Source organism: Leptidea sinapis, chromosome 1 (genome assembly GCF_905404315.1).
Source record: "Leptidea sinapis chromosome 1, ilLepSina1.1, whole genome shotgun sequence".
Classification (NCBI taxonomy): domain Eukaryota; kingdom Metazoa; phylum Arthropoda; class Insecta; order Lepidoptera; family Pieridae; genus Leptidea; species Leptidea sinapis.
The window spans coordinates 3,321,547-3,341,570 of record NC_066265.1 but is presented as its reverse complement, the minus strand read 5'-3'; the positions used below and the strand labels follow the sequence as shown (position 1 = coordinate 3,341,570).

At 34.6% G+C, this 20,024-nt stretch overlaps 1 protein-coding gene across 3 annotated transcripts; it reads right to left on the bottom strand.

The window, feature by feature from the left end:
• Nucleotides 1-2,824: 2,824 nt before the first annotated feature.
• On the bottom strand, nucleotides 2,825-19,957 carry LOC126968260 (DNA polymerase theta-like). 3 transcript variants are annotated; one of them, XM_050813149.1, is made up of 9 exons: nucleotides 17,689-19,957; nucleotides 16,610-16,734; nucleotides 14,653-16,508; nucleotides 13,651-13,834; nucleotides 12,359-12,540; nucleotides 11,788-11,954; nucleotides 7,282-7,606; nucleotides 6,638-6,902; nucleotides 2,825-3,175 (listed from the first exon to the last, which is right to left on the bottom strand). In XM_050813149.1, exons 1-9 carry the CDS (start codon nucleotides 19,812-19,814, stop codon nucleotides 2,892-2,894), a joined length of 5,514 nt encoding a protein of 1,837 aa, XP_050669106.1. In that variant the 5' UTR covers nucleotides 19,815-19,957; the 3' UTR covers nucleotides 2,825-2,891. The 3 variants fall into 3 exon arrangements, 2 of the variants coding, with proteins under 2 accessions (XP_050669106.1, XP_050669118.1); XR_007730180.1 differs by lacking the exons at nucleotides 2,825-3,175; nucleotides 6,638-6,902; nucleotides 7,282-7,606 and having other exon boundaries at nucleotides 11,805-11,954; nucleotides 12,359-12,503; XM_050813161.1 differs by lacking the exons at nucleotides 2,825-3,175; nucleotides 6,638-6,902; nucleotides 7,282-7,606; nucleotides 11,788-11,954 and having other exon boundaries at nucleotides 12,416-12,540; nucleotides 13,647-13,834.
• Between the last annotated feature and the right edge of the window lie 67 nt (nucleotides 19,958-20,024).

Sequence of the window (20,024 nt, the reverse complement as noted above, 5' to 3'; positions counted from 1 at the left end):
TCCATAAGAAACATATGCACATGCAAAAAAATTAGTTGTCCATCTGCCAAGACGTTTTTTTCACGGGTACGCCCGCAGGAATCAAATAGTAATCTGCGAACTCTACAAGCTATAAAAATTATCAATCTTTTTAATAAGCCCAAACAAATTATGGGAATATTTATTTATTTTTTAGTTTACAATATAACTAATTACGCTCATCTGATTTGTACTTCACTAATAGCGTGCACAGCATACTTGTTATATAACAATATTTTTAATCACCTCGATACATAAAAACACTGAAATATTGTAAATAAATGACAACGTATGAACTATTTTAACTATGTAATCGATTTTAACACAATACTTGTATTTGCCAAACACACAAATCGATGTATTCCAATTAGGATGTGATAGTGTTTACAATTTGCCTTAATTTTAATTCTCTGGCTTGCCGATTATTTCAAAAACATATTTTTATAAACAGTCAATAAGTGATAATACTTTCTTCCGCTATTCAAAAATAAAAGTGTAAATAGAATAAAATAAAAATAAAGTTTTGAATTAGCCTAATTCTTCCCTGAACGATAATATTTTAAAACATTAAATAATAAGTTCTCAGACAAGAATAATATAAAAAATTCGAAAATATTCATAACAAAGTGTACATACATTGTACTGTTCCTGTAAACTTTTTCTATATCATATAATATCCTAATCCTATGTTAATATAATTGATAATGAAAATAAGTTTAAGTTTTGTTATTAAACGCATACTCTCACAAAATGCGCATTATAAGATAAGAAGAATATTTAAATGACAAAATTATTTGGATCACTAATTTTAATTTAGTGACAAAACAAAATAAATAGATGATAAGTAACAGTTATTATATGTACAATACCTGTTACATTTATATTTTTACGATAATGTATTAAATTATTCCATTGTTTTTAAGACGTGGAAAAGTGTATTGTATATACCTACTTTCAATAAATTGTTTTTTGATTTGATTGGTTTGATAACTTGAACCACCCCATAAAATCCATAGTAGGTAATATTTATACGAATAATTAAAGTAGGTATCAAAAACGACCCGATTACATCACTTTGCGACCGTTATGAGACTTAAAGATGAAATTTCTCACAATTTTTTCGCCAGCAACATCACCGTGTTACCAAATAAATCACTTGCCAGATTTTATCAAAGGAAATCGTATTTAAGGGAATCTTTGTAGGTACATAGCCATGAGTCACTAGAAAATGACTGAATTTAATCTTACAGCGTAGATGTTACGTACAAAGGCGGCATTGAATAAACGCATAGGTACTCAGACCACTTAATCGTAATCATGAAAAATAAATTCATTAATAAGAATACATAATTCACCTACTGCCGTTTTCAATAAGCTATCAATCTTTAGTTTAACTTACTAGAGGTAGACAAATCTATCCTTTTACGCTTATTTAAATTTCAACAACCTATCGACATAAAACATTGGACTATGACTATATTGGACATAACGATGGATAGAAAAGATCTTGTCATTAAACAGTGACATCAATGTATCCGTAACTAGAGATACGTTATTGAAAACGGCCTTTAAAAAACCTATGAACTACCTGTAACGGCCGTTCCCAATATACTATCTACAGATAGAGATAAATTACTACCTTCTACTGTCAGTAATTAGCTGTCAATAATCTGAAGCTGTCCCAATATACCCGATAAGTCATTCTTATCGCCTTATATTGAGACGCGTGAATTGCAATATCCATACAAACTTCTATCGCTGGTAAGCTAAACGTCCGTCGTCCTATTGACAGACAGCGTGTACGGATAAGGTGGGTTACCGTCGATAAGTTTATTGGGACAGAAAAGTCAACGATGGTTACGATTTTTATCTCAAGTAACAGATGACTGAATATTGGGAGCAGCCGTAAGTAATCTGTAGCGTAGGCTTCGTGCCTCCTTGGCCTACATCGCCGTAGCCATTCAGAAATCAGAACCTATAGTCGAGTACCGACCACGTATGATTAAAAATTTTGTTTCCTAAATATGTAATTTGTTTAAACATCTCCAATTGCAATAATTTACTTTTAAGATTAATTTTATTATGATAATGGTTAAGTAGCCGTGTAAAATAAATCCGAGTTTTACTTAAAAAGTTAAATTACAAATTAGTACCTACAATACTATAAGCATCCCTGTACTTACCCAAACATTCCGTAACTTTTTTGAGATAGGTATGTGTCTTAATCTTGTGAAATACTTACGCAACATTTTATTTTTAATGCCCATCGTAAATAAATATTCACTCTAAAGTCTAAATGGAAACACTTAGAATGAATATTCAATGCCCATAAATTGTAATCACTATACAGCCAGAAACTTTTTTATTTATTTATTCATTTTATGTAAGAGGAGAATAATCAGCGTACCTCATGTTAAGTGACCACCGCCGCCCACATTCTCTTGCAACACCAGAGGAATCACAGGAGCGTTGCCGGCCTTTAAGGAAGGTGTACGCGCTTTTTAGGGTACCTAACAACGGAACGATTCCGCTGTCCGTCCGTATAGTACGACAGTTGAAACGTTCACAGATGATGTGTTTCATAATCAGAATAAAATACTACTTTATTTACTACAATATTTTTTTCTACAAAAGTAAAATAGCACGAGGAATAATTTTTTTAAGGATTTTTGTTTTATCACGCCAAAGAAGAATAACTTCTTGCATGGTATTGGTACTAATTAATCAAATTTCAATCTACCCGCATTTCATCGCCAAAACCATTAATTAGGTTAATCGATTTGGCGAAAGGAATAAAACGACACACTAAAAACAATATTTTATTTCGACATAATTTAAAGATACAATATCACAGCATAAATTCTTATATATTATCACAATTTGAGTACCTCAAGCGAACCCCAAGTATAACCAGACCGAATCTTAACCGGCAAAGGAACATTTAATGTCACTGTTGTCTCCATGATTTCCTTCAAACTGCGGATAAATTCTAGTTTCATAGACTCGGGTACTTGATAAATGAGTTCGTCATGCATCTGTAGAATGAGGTGAGGTTTGTAGGTGTAGAGTTTGTTGTCTATCGCGCACATAGCGGCCTTCGCTATGTCAGCGGCGGAGCCTTGGACTGTCGTGTTTACTGCTTGGCGCTCTGCGGCAGCTAAAACATAAAAAAAACTGCGTGCATAAAAATCAGAAGAACGACCAAACGAATTAACGAAAACTTCCCACATTTTCGTCTAATATTGCGTTTCATCCGTAAAAATTGTACCCTAATGCGCGCAAAGAAGTGTCATTTCAAAATATATTAATAATTAAAGGGGGCAAAAAATAATAGAGTGTGTTTTTTCTATCTTCTTTTATATTCATACGTTTATTATTTATTACTTTTTATCAAATATTTGATATTTTAAACGCCTTTAACTAACACGATTCATATATTGGATGCAGCACATTACAAACTAATTTGCTACGTATCTTACAGCCATTGTAAAATACTCTATTGATTGAAAAGGGTGGTGGTTGAGTTTCTTGTACGTTCTTCTCACGAGCTCTACTTTTTCCGAACATTTGGCGGTTTGAAAGAAATATATTGAATAGCGTTAATTTTACTTTGACATTATCTTGCACGCTTTATTTGTCTATATGCTAGTATATTTGGAAGTCTATAGTTCATACACGTTATATCATAGTATTAATTTTAACTGTGTATGTACTGTCTGAATAAAAGACTTCAACATAAAAAAGACCATAGGTACTTATTTAAAAAGAAAAAAACAATATGAAAAAAAATTGCCGCCATTTTGAATGCAGCCATCTTGGAAGCCGCCATTTTGGAATTCTCCATCATGCTTTCATTATTTGAATGATACAGAGACACTAACAAAATTCACTTGTCTAGGTTATTGCGGTTATGAGATACGTCCATCTGACGAACGGGTTGAGAGCAGAGGCGTACTAATAGGGTTCTTTTTGGTCTAAAAAGTAATACAACCACATAAAAGATAATTCGTTTTACAAACATTACGAAACATTTAATATTCTGATGCTAGAATGAGTGGTTTTTATATGGCAGTAAGGGAGGAGACGAGCAGGACCTTCAGCTGATGGTATTTGATACGCCCTGCCCTGCCATGGCGCTGTTGTAATACCTATAATCTAACCCGCATCCTGAGCAAAGGAGCCTGGTAAGACCGGTGGGAGGAGTGCGTGGTACAATCAGTTACCAGTTGATGCGATTTTAATCAGATGAGCATCAAGCTCGACTACTATCTATTTGAAGTAGGCGTTGGTTTAACCGTGTACTTATTGATCAACGGATTGCGTGTTTACTTCACGTCTGTTACTATTCGAGTAAGTTCCGGTTGGAAGATTTGTTTAAAACAAAATCAAATCCAATGAAACGTAATATTATTTACTAGCGCATCGTTATCCACGTGGACGCTTTAAAGCAGCAAAAATATATAACATGACAATATGGAGTATGTAAGTTGTCCCGACCTCTTGTTAAAATTGCAAAATTTTAATTAAATCTATAGTGTTTATTTTGATATAAGAATCAATTTGTTACTACCAAATGTACGTTAGAAATAAATTATAAATTTTAATTGTATTTATGCTTCACTCTAATGGCTTACACATAAAGATAGACATATGTTATATATATAGTCGCGGTCTTTTTTTTGTAAGACTATTTAAGATAAACATTTCCATTAAAAAAAACTTCGCTTAAAAAAACCGACTTCAAAAACATAAAAGTATAAACTAACTTAATAAAACCGGAGCTTTAATATCAATAAAATACTATTCAAGGTTTTAGTCGTAACAATATCGTAATATCACAATCTAATATATAAAATTCTCGTGTCACGGTGTTTGTAGTTAAACTCCTCCGAAACAGCTCGATTCTCCTTAAATTTTGTGTGCATATTGAGTAGGTTGGAGAATCGAACAACATCTATTTTTCATCCCCCTAAATGTTAAGGGTAGTCGCCACCCCAAATTTATTTTTTATTTTTATGACATTTTTTTTTATTTTATTTTATTATGATTCAGCATTTAAAAATAGATACAACTTCAAATTTTTACCCTTCTACGATCTACAACTATTTTTGTATCGCGATTATTATATTATTCTGTTACATCCACAAATCCGCTATAGGGTTGCAAGATGGCAATAGAATACAATAATGTTGTAGTACGATAAATTTGGTAGGTCTGAGAACTTTTGATACCCCAAAATTACTTTATATGGCAATACAACGTTTGCTGGGCCAGCTAGTATAATATAAAAATTGTTTTTTAAATCATCTAAAATCATCTTTGGTCGTGAGAATATTGCACGTATAAGCGATCTAGCGGTGCGTGTTTATACTGTTTGGTTAGATGACAAAATTAAATTACGTTATAAACTTAAAAAATCTTTGGATAATGTTCACCAATGAAAATATTGTGCTGATAAATACTTCATATTCGAGCTTTAAGACAGAACTGACACTATAACAATTACATACTTGCACGATTTGTCACAAACTCGGATAACATCCCCAACATCTGAATACTACAGTTAACAACCAAACTATGGAATAAACTTCTTTGCGCGGTACGATTTCCGGGACGATACGACATTGGTATTGTAACAAGGAGTTCTTATCCGCATATAAGAACTCATTGTTCTATGGTTGGCCGTCAAGCTAAAGTTAAAGAATAAATGATTCAAATTTAAAATAATAACGCGGATGAGCAAAATCGAATAGAAGATATTAGAGAATGAAGTAAAGTATGAAGCCTTCGGCCTAATATTTAATATTCATAAAAATGTTTAATAGAAAGTGATAGAATAATAATATAAAAGTAATAGAATATATTAGATTGTTTTATTGTATAACGATCCCGTGTGTGAGGGAGGACTCACGCGCTACAGTAACTTCAAAACAAGCGCGTACACTTTCCTTGATGGCGGGCAACGCTCCCGTGATTCCTCTGATGTTGCAGGACAATCTGGGCCACATCAGATCGTATTGCCAATTGATATCTCACTTTTACTCACAATCCTTATTAATTATTTACATGTGTTAAGAAATCTATATCGTTTGAGATTCTTCCTAACTTAGTAAGCTGTTTGCCGATGTGTATATTAAAAAATCAATTATGTATACCAGGTGTAGCCAGACAACCGTCGAATACGGAAAGGTTCCGTATAGGTCCCTATAACTTAATAATACATATTTGCTAGAAAGTTCTGTGGTAGCAGAACAAATTTTTTTAGCCAGTAATGTAATGCAATGTACAGTACCTACGTAATAAGGGTGGACACTTGTATAACGTTTCTAATGATGTCAGCTGTTGCGGCGAAATAGATTTCTGCTTCTTGGTTTTTTATAATCATAACGACTATTATTACAGAAATTAGATAGTTATGATAAAAAAATGGATTGCATTGCATTTTATTTTAAAACAAAAAACATCCTAATTTCTTTTATTTTGGAAATTTTCAGTGCCAATATATTCAGAATCGTGGTCCAATTGCAACCATTTTATAATATGTAGTTGTTTTACATCATTGGAATTTTAATGTTAAATTAGTGTTCAACCATTAACGGGTGAAGAGAAAACAGCTTACATTTCTTGCACGCAATATGCGAGGTAATATCGGGCAGATACCGTCTCCGTTTCATCAGCGTCTCCACATAACCAGCGGACCGGCACTGTTCCACGACTCTCCGCGTGAACACGCCGACCTCGGGATAGGTCCTGTGGAAGCTGTCCATGAAGACGGCTGCCTCCATCTCGGATACCTCCAGGTGTTGGGCTAGCGTGCGGTTACCCATTCCGTACAGGATACCGTAGCACAGTTGCTTCGCTTTTTGACGGAGATCATCATCCACCTGAGCATAACACAATCGTAGCAGGTAAACGGGAGGTGGGATTTGTACCAAAATTTATGGACGATGCGGGACTCGATAATTACAACCTGTTTAAATTTGAAAGAGTAACATCTCAAGTGAATATCATAATATTCAAGTATTGGGATTGAGCAGGTTATCAACTGTTAAGTAGACACTATAGGTGGAGCCACAACTTGAGAGTTGAATAAGACATACCAGGATTTACGGTCAATGTGTCACTCGAACGGTTATCTGAGTTGGTAAGAGCACTCGGACGGAACCTGAGAGGCCCGCGCGGTTACCAATCCCGCATGGTCCATAAATTTCGGTACAAATTAAATTTGTATATTCGGTTCCAGAAGTGATACTTAAAACTCACTTCAGCTTCCGTGACCGCAGCCCACGAGGCAGCGATCGATGTGAACACATCCACGTCTGACGTCATAATCCTCGTCAACACAGCGTCACGACAATAATGCGTCAAAATCCTCATCTCGAGCTGGCAATAATCAGCTGATACAAGCACAAATCCTGGCTCGGCTCGAAATATGTTCCTGCAGTTGAACTCTATGACGTCCCCACAAGATTCAGAATCCTGTAGATATTCGACAGGAATGGAGAATGTACGGGGCACGTTTTGTAGGTTCGGTTCGTGCATACTAATTCTTCCTGTGCACGTGTACATCGTATAGGACGGGTGGACCCTGCAATGAAATTATTTATTGATGCAGTTGACGAACAAACGGTTGAATTGCAAATAGTATTCTAAGAGCTCTGAATCGTAAACTTTTAATATTTTTTTTTGTATAGTTACAAAAGTACAGTAATACTTATTCTTAAAATGTTAAACTACAGTTGGGAGGAGACAGGAGCTTAAACTAGGTAGAACCTGTGCTATGAGAATAAAATGCAATGATAAAATTAGTTAAGAGTGCTTAACTAATTTTATCATTGCATTTTATTGTTGAGACTAAATATAAAATATGTTTGTGTGTGTATACATTTGTGCATGATTATGAATGCTTCCAAGAGACTGTCATTCTCTTTCTCTTATCTCTTATATATTAATATACATATTTTATCGTCGAAGCAACAGTGCAGTGTTATTTTAAAGAATATTTATTTTGGGTCAGCATTTAAAAAATTGTGATTAATGATGAATAAAAGTATTATTAAAAATAAATTTTAGTTCCAGTAAACTTTCGTACTAGTATTTGGGGCGAGACAAGAGATCCTGAAGATTAGAATGTGCACTTGTCGCATCGGTTGAAACTTGAAGTAGACTTTTACGTTGCCTAATATCCCGGTAGTTCGGTTAGGGGTTCAGCGTGCGCTTTCTTCGTGCGGTTGGGGCACTGACCTGTATAAATACCACTGGACTGGCTGTTGCATATCTTTGACAGTAAATTTTTGTGCCTATTTGAAGCGCCACTCGCGAGCGTCCAGAGAACCAATTTTGACGTATAATACAAATGGCTGTTAAGGAACGAGTCCCAGTAACACCGCGCCCAAAATTGAACTATTGTTTTCGCCACTCATACTTATAGCTGGTTGTCAAGCCCTGCCGCACGAAGCGCAGTATCTTAACGCAAGTATTAGAAACATCACCTGGGAGCAGGGTGTAGTCACCAAGGATGGTGTTACACTTATGCATTAGTAGGCCGCAATCGCAGAGGAGATAGAGAGGCATTTCATCTGCCTTCAAGTTTTTTCGATTGCCTATTTAAGCGACAGTGCCCAGTTAGCATCCTGATAAGTATGCATATGTTTTACCTGTTCAGTGATAGGGCTTCATTCACGTTTCTATTGAATAACGTGGTAGTTTTCCAATACAGTAAAACGCATTTATCGGCAAAATGCTCAACGTCGAATGTGTCCAACTACAGCTACGCCTCGCACAATCGACCACTCAAATGTACTGCTTTCGCGTGATGCGTGCAATCGATACCAACTCAGTGGCAGAAAATTAACAAGAGCTTTCCCTTAAACGAACAAAATTAATAATCAATCTAATATTTGATCTTCGGATTTTCGATCAAAAATATAATCCAAGTCTTTAGTTAAGTGTGCCAATAAACGAACCATGGATCAAAATTGTAATCTTTAAAATCAATATATCTTGTTAATAAGTCAATAAGTTGGCATTGATCGAAATTTTATTTATATACTATTGTTAGTAATATTGCTAAGCTACTATTGCATAGAAGTTTTCTTTTTGAAATAATTATAATTAATTCAGACTTTTGAAAAAAAAATATAAGTATGGATGAAGGTACAAACATTACATTTACCAATTTTTTTTAACACTGAACTTAGCGCAATCTGCTGGTGCATTTGAAATCTAATTCATTATCCAATTATGAGCGGCCCTGAGTAGCATTAGAAAACTACCCGTACGTGTGATAATCTATTTTATTAATAACATAAAAGGGTAGTTATCTAAGTTTAGCATCGCTATTGTGTAAACATTTAGTTTGGCTCCACGCCATAATGTGCTCGCTAACTGACATAAACCCTATATAGCCTTTTGTGATGGATTGTGCTCTCTACGTAGCGACCTTACAGTTATCTATTGTTGATCAATTTAAAATTGATATACCTAAGAATTTAAAGATACTAAATTGTAACATGCCTTTCAGAACAGGCTTTTTAATAAACGCTTATACTTTTAAATATTAGTATGTATAATGTGTTATAATCTTAGATCATTAACAGGCGTTTTCAATAACGTATCTCTAGTTACGGATATATTGCTATCACAATCGCAATTCCATCAACTAGGCTCCGCAAAATTGCTAAATCTTTTAAAGTGGATTGTGTTATATTTTATAATAAACTCCCAAATGAAATTAAAATGTTACCTATTAAAAAATTTAAATGTGTCGTAAAGAATAAATTAACAAGGCCTATTATAATGTGAAAGATTATTTGATTGATAAAGATAGTTGGAATTAATGGTCTAAATTTTGTTAATGAATATTGTTATACTCATTTGAGTGCTATTGTAACTTTTGTACTTCATCCTGACTTGCACTAAATAACTTATAAAGTTTTACAGTGAATAAAGATTTTTTTTACTTTGACTTTGACCGTTTAATGACAAGATCTGATATCTCTATAGTTATGTCCAATATGGTTATAGTCCAATGCTATCTGTCGATAGGTTATTGAAATGTAAGTAAGCGTAAAAGGATAGATTTGTCTACCTCTAGTAAGTTAAACTAAGGATAGATAGGTTATTAACAACGGCCGTTAAACGTCTAGATAGACTGTGCCAACTGTGAAAACGACGATAAATATTGAAAGTTCACAGTTAACCTCTATTTTGAGCGATGCACACACACTAACACTAAAACAAATTGCGAGTGTAAGACGTCGCTTGTCACAACTAAAGTAATTAATCTGGCACAGGCCAGACCTCCAGGCCAGACATTGCTGCTAGACCTGAAACTGTTTTCATCGGAGGTCTAGCAGCAATGGCCTTTTTCGTAATTTTTTTTTTCAAAAAACGCATTAAATTTCGATATTTGCTAATTTCTTTGGTGTTGATTGTGTGGCGTGGACTGCGGTATCACTTTGCTTCAGGTGACTAAAAAACATTTCTGTTTTCAGTATTTATCACACTTTATGTACTAAATATATGCTGCAAACGACGTGGCTGAGACCGGCTCCATTCGTGCAAACCCCCAAAGACCCAATGCTTTCGATCTTCCTTTGCAGGTCATCCAAATGAATACTGGCCTAAATAAGATATATTTTTATTTTTATGGAAAAGGAGGAGAAACGAGCGTACGGGCACAGTAGACATATGTACCAGTATGGAAACTAAGCGTTGTTGACAAAATACTTACCTACACGGGCCTACACTCCATTGAAGCAATAGGGTTGTCATGTTATTTTAATAACCGATTTTAAAAAAGGAGGAGGTTCTCAATTCGATTGTATTTATGGAACGTAAAACGTTTAAGTTCCTTTAGGCGCGTTGTGCAGCGTAAAAAGTAAAAAGCGTAAGATTTTTAATTATATCTAGTGTATTTGTGAAGGCTATACAGTGTCACCTTATTTAATATTATAGTCTACATGGTGAGTGTAATATTTTTAAACAATATTTTATTGAATGTTTTTCTAGGACTTATTTATTTTTTGGAAATACCTACTTAATATTTTTTTAATTTTAAATTTAATTTAATTTGTTAAAGTTTCACTTCAACCAATCTTAAGACACTCTTGCTAAACTCGTCGTCGTCGATCTCAGGGACTTATAATTCGAATATCTACTAATTATAATAATAATATAACAATAAATCATTCTTTATACAATTCTACTTTATAGTTTAAAAACGATAGCTCCGGTTGTGATGGAGCCGAGTTCCAACAGCCGTGGCATTATTAAAATGATCGCGGAAACAAATAACAACTTGACACTCGTCTCGTCTTGACCGCGAAAACCGCTTAGAGGCCTCCTCGATGCGCATGTTTGTGTAAGTGTGTCATTTTGAACGTAGTACCGTCCGTACTGGTACATATGTCTACTGTAGTACGGGTCACCTGGTGTTAAGTGATCACCGCCGCCCACATTCTTTTGCAACACAAGAGGAACACAAGAGAAGGTGTACGCATTTTTTTTAAAGAACCCATATCGTATTGTCCCGGAAACACCGCACAAGGAAGTGCATTCCACAGCTTTGTAATACGTGGAAAAAAGTTCCTTGAAAACCGCACTGTGGAGGAGCGCCACACATCCAAATGTTGGGAATGATATCCTAATTGATGGCGTGTCGTACGAAGGTGGAATTTGGTGGCACGGAACAGGTGAAACAGTACTTCGGAACACTCCCCGTGATAAATGCGGTAGGTATTACATGAACAATTTAATATTTCTCACTTATTCGAGCTACTGATGTATGCCTTCTCCGTGAGCGGGTATAGAGTCTTCGTAAGTATTGAGTTGAGTTTCCTCCAGTACATAACAATGCTTGCGATCGTAGATTTATGAGTAACCAAAACACTTTTTTTCGTACTCACTTTTCGCCCTTTGTAAATGCCAAGTACCTGTGAACAATATAGATAAGTAAAATAATGTCTGTGTCTATAATCATACTATATCTTTCTATACTGTGATAATCATAATATAACCGGGAACAAACTAATATAAATAATTAAAAACGCGCGTAAAATTGAAAAATACATACATATGTATACATATAAAATTAATAATATATATAATTTTTTTACTTTAGGTTCTAGGTAAAGTTATCATTCATTTATTTATTCAACCCAACGTTTACACCGGGTTCCTAATTCAAATTTTCACCTAGAACCAGCGCATACAGGTGCGTTTGCAGGTCCTCTGAAAATTTTAATTGAAAAATATATCATACAATTTGAATGTGACACAAATTCGCTGATTTTTCATTTAATTTGAGATGAGGAATGCCGAGTTAACATGGAAGTACCTTTGCGACATCTTTAGATGAGTTGAAGTTGAAATGGTATCCGCATATCTGGTAGGCCTTTCTTTGTAAAATCTCCTGTGATTTTTTGCAGTCTAACAATAGTTGCGAAGCCAACTCCTTATCTACTGTGATGCCCTGGTACTCGCTGTTAGACAATATTTTCAACACTTGATTTTCAATTTCTACAATAAAGTTAAAGATAAGATTAAATGTATTACTAATACATGTTTTCGTAAGATAAAGTAAGAGTTTTTGTATATAATCGATAGTAAGAAAGGCGGACAAACGAGCATACGGGTCACCTGGTGTTAAGTGATCACCGCCGCCCACATTCTCTAGCAACACCAGAGGAATTACAAGAGCGTTGCCGGCATTTAAGGAAGGTGTACGCGCTTTTCTTGGAGGTACCCATGTCGTATCGTCCCGGAAACACCGCACAAGGAAGCTCGTTCTACAGCTTTGTAGTACGTGGAAGAAAGCTCCTTGAAAACCGCACTGTGGAGGACCGCCACACATCCAGATGGTGGGGATGATATCCTAACTTGTGGCGTGTCGTGCGTAGGTGGAATTCGGCGGCAGGAATCAGGTTAAACAGCTCTTCGCTTATATTCCCATAAAGCGCGTTAGTGCGTGTGAGAACGCGACACAAGCAATACTACTCACACGTTTTATAACTCCGTATGCCACAAGCTTGGTGGTATTATGATAACTAATATTTACGAAATTTGTATAAAGTTGCACCGCTATCGATAAAGTTGTTCGAATTTCGCAAAAAACAAGAATCACACGTTGTTCTTTAAAATAGATTGACCACAACTAACACTTAGGGCGTCAAATTAAGAATTGTTTAGACAATAATAATTTGACGACCTGTATAGCCGAGTGGTTAGCGATCCTACCTACTAAGCTAGAGGTCCCGGGTTCGAATCCCGGTAGGTGCAAGCATTTATATGATGAATATGGATGTTTGTTTCCGAGTCATGGATGTTTAAATGAATTTATGTATGTTTAAGTAAGTATATTGTATTAAATATATCATTGTCTTATAACCCATAACACAGGCTGTATGCTTAACACGGGGCAAGATAATTTGTGTAAAAAATGTGTCAATATTATTATATAATAATGCAAACTGTTCTTCAACACAGCAAAAAAATAAGAAGACTTAATCACAGTCCAATTATGTTTAGACCGAATATACATGATATACCTACATTGGGATTAGGATATGATTTCATAATTGTTATATTATGCTCATCGCTATAAAGATACCCATATATGTATATACCTACGTATTATGTCTTGCACACATAAATATTTTTCCAGTAAACACTTCTCCTGTTCTTTGGCAATGGTGAAGACACACCAGGCCTTAAGGCATGATTCTTCAAACTTGTCCAGACTATTATAACTTTTCTTAGAGCTGCTAACTGTTATTTTCGCCTTCAGTAAGTCTAGTTTGCAATATGTTTTAGTCTGTAATCAAATTAACATTTAAAAAGACCAGCTGTTTTTCTTGCAATAGCAAGAATGTATTCACCTATTAGTGTGCCTTGTATTCAAGGGACACTTATAGGTAAAAGCATAGTAAAAATTACCCCCGATCATTACAACTTTAAGTACCTACTGGGAAGACTCACAAACTGAGCCAGAAAATTGCAATATATATTTCACGCAAGAATCTCGAACGTCCGCGTCGGTAAAATGGGTAATAAAGATTTTGAGTCAAATCGAAGAGGAAATCAACCCAAGACCTGCTGAACAAAATGCTCATATCACATGAAAAACATATGGGTAGCAAATAAATTCAGATAGGTGGTCTTAGGGGTCATCCATGAATTAGGTCACACAGATTGTATGGTTTTTTGTCACCCCGAAATCATTGTCACATTGCCCTTTTTTCCGTGTTATGACGTCACGCAGTTGTCCAAATGTTTTCTATAGACGGGAGCGAGCAAGTAGTCGCCAAAGACTTAAACCTACATAATATCCAGTAATATCTTTATGTTTTTGGTTAACATATAAGTTTCAAGTTTTAGTATATTAGATTTTAACATATCACGTGCTACAGCTTTTTATCCCTCTGTACCTTGGCACACAATTTTAATAGCCCCCTTAACGTGTGACGTAATTTATGGATGTCCCCTTATCAGTGAATTGATGGGGCCTAAGTAACCTATGCGGGAAACAAAGGAGTCCCAGATTTCGCTCTGAGATCGATTAGATATTTTCCTCTTCATTAGATTTTACAAAGATGTACATTCAATAGTAAAGTACTTATATTATAAACTCACCAACTCGCGAATATTTGTAACTCCATCTTCATTATGTAAAAGCCACTCTGCTACCAACACATCAAAAAACGCGCTTGAAAAATCACAATTTAACCATTTCTGCAGCTCTAATAAATTTGACTTAACTGATTTCATTATTATTTTCAACCCTGACGTAAGTAAAGCTTTATTCAGTGCCTGATCTAAAGATTGCCGGTTTTTTACAGTGCCTAAATCCAAAAAGATACATAATCCAGAGTTAATATAAATTACTAGACCACAAATATTCAATGGTTCATAACTGCATTTCTTTACAGTTTTGGATAGTTTATCTTTGAACAAATTACTACCAATTACATCTGTACTTACAACTGATTGTTTATTTTTTATCATTATAATACAAACAGTCTCCACGATTGTGAATATTTTCTCTAAATTGTCTATAATATCATTTTCTCTTAAAATATAACATTCAAGCATGATTTTATCGATTTCCATGCTAAAACATTTAGAATCTTTGCAATGAAGAGTGAAATTCGTGTTTTTCGTTAATTGTAAGCCATTTCTTGATTTTTTCTTTTTAGCTGCAGTCTGATTTGTACTGTCAAAATTATGAGTTCGTTTTAATGGACTGACAAAATCTTTTATCAATGAATGTGTTTCTTGGTTTACTTGTGGATTTTTTTGAGTTAGTTTTATTTGTTTTCCCGCATAGATTTCTTTATCAAATATCTTTTGGACTTCATGATCATCTTCATAAACCAATTTGAAGTCTTCATCTTCGTCAATTATAGTATTTTTAAATACATCTAAAATTGAATTAGTAATATATTTCGAGGTTGCTGTAGTTTCTGCTAAAGCTTCTTTATTATCCACTACAGTTTTTGGTATTGAATCTATAACCAAGCTGTCTTCAAATAGGCTTGAATTATCTCCATCAGATGAAAATATACTTATATCTTTCAAGCTTTTCTTGCTGTTACAAAGTTCATTACTATGATCATTACATTCATTAATTATATTTTCGGCTTTCAATGATATAGCAATAGTCCTTTCTTGGAGTTTGGAAATATTATTAAGTGCTGTATCATTTATTGCCAACGAATCCCAAAAGATATCATCTTTTCTTTTGAAATTGCTTAAATTATCAAATACGCTATTGTTGTTTTCATTACTTTTAATATCGGTATTTGAAACAGTCTCTTTTTTTATATTCACTGCAATATGTACATCGTTAACAGTTGTTTGTGTGTTATTAATTTTTGGAAGAACATTCAAATTTACTTTCGATTCATTTCTAGTATTTCCTTCATCATCATGTTTCGTATTTCTTTTTATTTTATCGTTTTCAATACTGGTCTGCTCTTCCTTGACTTGGTCGGTTTTAGTAACATCTTTATTTGTTAATGTTTGACTTATATTATCTCTAAAAATATCTTTGCTGTCATTCTTCTTTTCTTCCCATTTTATTTCAGTAACACCTATTTCTAGTTGTAAATATTTTCTTGCTTCTTTAATCAGATTTTGTGCGGCTTCTTGTGATGTCAATCCACAATAACCTGTTATCCATATGTTTCTTATTTTATTTCGCTTCCGTATGTCGATGATATCATCTTCTTCTCTTGCTTTCTCACTCTGAAACGGTACTGATTTGTGAAGAACATTTTCTATTTCATTAACATCAGCTGAAGCAATGCTAGAAATTGTTTCATATCCAGCATCAAACAATGTTCTAGCTCTTACACCATTCAGAGTGGAGAGTTTCATCAATTCTAATAATTCACAGTGTACACCAAAATGTAGTCGATCTTGAAACTGTGATACGAGTAATTCCATATTTTTCCACCCCAACTGGTGACAAAAAGCTGTCACCATACCTGTTTCAGAACAGGAAAAATATTAATACAAGGTCTATATGCGTATAAATCATTTCTAAAAATTTACCAGTAATTTATACCAATTATTGTTAAACACAAACCAGCGAATGTGGCTGCAGCTTGTTGAAGTCCTTGTAAAAAACCACGAGCACACTGGAACTTGGTGGACACTTCTGATAATGGTATTTCATTAACCAAATCTTGTAACGCCAAAGCAGTGTAAAACCTATAGACAAATATTCAAATCAATCATTTCAGTTGCGTTCGATTTTTATGAGGCTTCTAAGTAGTAAAACTGGGAGTAAAAAGATTTTGCCTGTCTGCCTGTTTGTGGCATCTAGTCTCTAAAAAGGCCATGTTGACGAAACTAATTTTGTAAAAACACTAAGATAAAGTAAAATCAGGAGTGCTACTTGACTTAAGGCGAAAATAAATGCTGTGACTATATCCTTCTGGCAATGCTGATAGGTAAGACAAGGGGTCTTGCGCCAATAAAATTGCACTTTGGCTTTACACAGATGTGATACGATTTACGATATGTAACAGTGCAATAGTCTAGCGGCCATACACTATGCTAAAAAACCGCAAGTAACAAACAACAACACTTCAAAAGACTAGTCTGTATGCCAACCACAAGGTGGATGTGAACTACACCTACTGCAGCCATGCTGATTTTTTCCGGCTTCAGGCAAATTCAGATGTTGTGAGCTTAAAAAACATTAAATATTTGGAGAGCCAGCATATCCTCACCCATAGGGGTTCTAAATAAAGTTTTAAGTGACAGTTTTCCATAGCAGTATATTTTTGATACTGTTGTTGATGGTAGGATCTAAACATAGCCATGTAACTAGGAGTTCATATGATGTCAGCAATAATAGCCAAACAGATTGCATAGGCATCATCTAAGTGGCCACAGCATCTTAGATATGAAAGATATACATTACTTTTTTTGTTCTGAGTGAATTGCCTTGCTTTCTAGTCAATAGGTCCTTTTGGTATGGGTATATCAAATTAAGAATATTGTGATTCCTCTCATGTTACCCCAGGGGAAGCCGTAATAACTTACTATCAGGTAAACCACATGCTCCGTTGTGATATAAATAAATACTATGAAAATACTAACAATTTCAAAAACCTGGACTGAAAAATAAATAAAGCTACGAAATATACTAATGGTCACCTTTTATGTATATTCAAAGTGCTTTGACTCACACTTTTACTTGAACCTCTCAAGCAACGAACAATAATACTTTCTTTTACACCAACAAGTTCGCCAACTCTTTTCATAGCTTTTGTTAATGATTCCCATAATGTAAATAAGTGCATCCAATCTATATCAACCCACTGGCTGCTTACACTATATGGAGTTACTAGATATATCAAATGCAATTCTGTTTCTAACACAATACACTGACGTGCCTTCTGCAGCTCACAAAACAAGGACAGGCCATCATTTGGGGCCATACTTGACGACAGACAAGCTTTTCCTAATGATGTTGCTACATAATGACTTTCTTCATCAATTGTCTGAATACGAATCAGTTCATAGTTGATTAAATCTTTCAAACTTTTATCTAATAAATTATTCTGGGAAGATAAGCAATCTTCTTGAGCAAAAAGTAATGAACATTTAGAATAAAGTAGAAGTTCTGACTTAGTAGACACAGACTGGCTAGCAATCATTTCAAGCACAGCTCTCATAAATTTATCCTCAGTTTCTATACAGCTTCTAACTGGATCTAAACGCCCCATTATTAAACTGAATCCTATATTTTTTTCAGCTTGACTGCATATTAGAATACTTTCTCCTTTAGTGTCTTTACCCATTCTACCAGCCCTCCCAACCATTTGTTTATATGTTTGTATATTTATAGGCTGTCTCTGGAAGACAGGTGATCTAATTATCACTTTCCTAGCAGGCAAATTGACACCAGAACTTAATGTTGATGTTGCAACTAAAACTCTTATAGCCCCTGATTTAAATGCTCCTTCTATTATATCTCTTTCATCAAAAGTAAGTCCAGCATGGTGGTAGGCTACACCAAATGAAATTGTATTTTTAACAACTTGATCCAAACCAACAGGACAATTTGTGAGTTGTTCTAAAATTTCTGCAATAATGTCAGTTCTGAGCTGTTCCCTTAAAATATTACCAATTTCATTTCCACTGCAGCCCAGCTTAAAAAATGATGAGGCAATGCTCTGGGCAAGATTTTCACATCTGTTCTTTGTCATACAAAATATTAAAACAGAGCAATTGTTTCTTATTGTGTCCAAACAAATACCAAGAACAACATCACTTTCATCAACATTTTCAATCTGCACTACATTATCTGTGTACTCTCCATTCTTATCATAATATTTATTGCCAACCAAACAATACTCATCTAAGGGTATTGGTCTAAAGTCAGTTACAAATAATTCAGCATCTAACCACTTAGCTAACACATCAAGATTAGGAAGTGTAGCAGACATCCCTATTATCTGTATATGTACATCATCTAACTTTGTACAGACATATTTAACTTTTGTTAATAGTAATTCTAATATGTATCCTCTATGAGTATCACCAAGTAAATGGAGTTCATCCACAATTATTGCACCTAAGTCAGAAATGCTATTCTCATCTAACAACTTATTTACTAAGCTGTTTGCTTTCTCAATGGTACAAATTGCAACATGAACCGCTTGTAAGCCACCAGGAGGACTTTGAGATCCCATGAAACCCTCAACTCTTATACCAGAACTGGAGAGTATGTTTTGAAGGTAAAACATTTTTTCTCTGACTATTGACACAAAAGGCAGAATAATAATGACTTTCTTTTGCCTCTCAAGTATGGTTTTAATTGTCAAAATTTCTGCAACTAATGTCTTTCCGGCAGATGTAGGGGCTGAGTAAATTAGATTAGAGCATTCTAATAATACTCTTGGGTTATTAAGGCATTCTACTTGCCATTCAAACATTCGATTTATACCTTTCGATTCATACTTTGTAACAATCTCTGACGGGAGTCCCCAGTTTTTTAATTCTCGTTTGTATTCCCCATTACTAATGGCTATGTATGGCGATAGTGTAGTGTTCGCGTTATTACTGGATTGAGTTTCAACTGCTTGCAACGATTTATTTAACTTACATGAGGAATAGGGATTCTTTCTGGTGCTTTTATCTTCATTTGACATATATGATTTTACATCATTTAAGGAACTGCCTAAAACAGTAAAGGATTTATCGAAGCAGCTATCCAAAAACGAAACATTTTCGGCTAATATTTGAGAGTCAATCACATCATAGTTGGTAACTGCCATGGGTTATTCGAATTCTAATGTTTATTGTTTAGTAAAGTTTCAATAGTAGTATCAGTAGATATTTTAAACTTTGTATAATTTTTGATATAGCGAAAATATAATGTTTACTGTTTACACTTTACAGTGCCATGCCCAGCGGCTGATTTGCTTGCCGCTTTGTTATGACAACTATGAACTAACGATATAACGAACCAACTGACAGCCAACAGG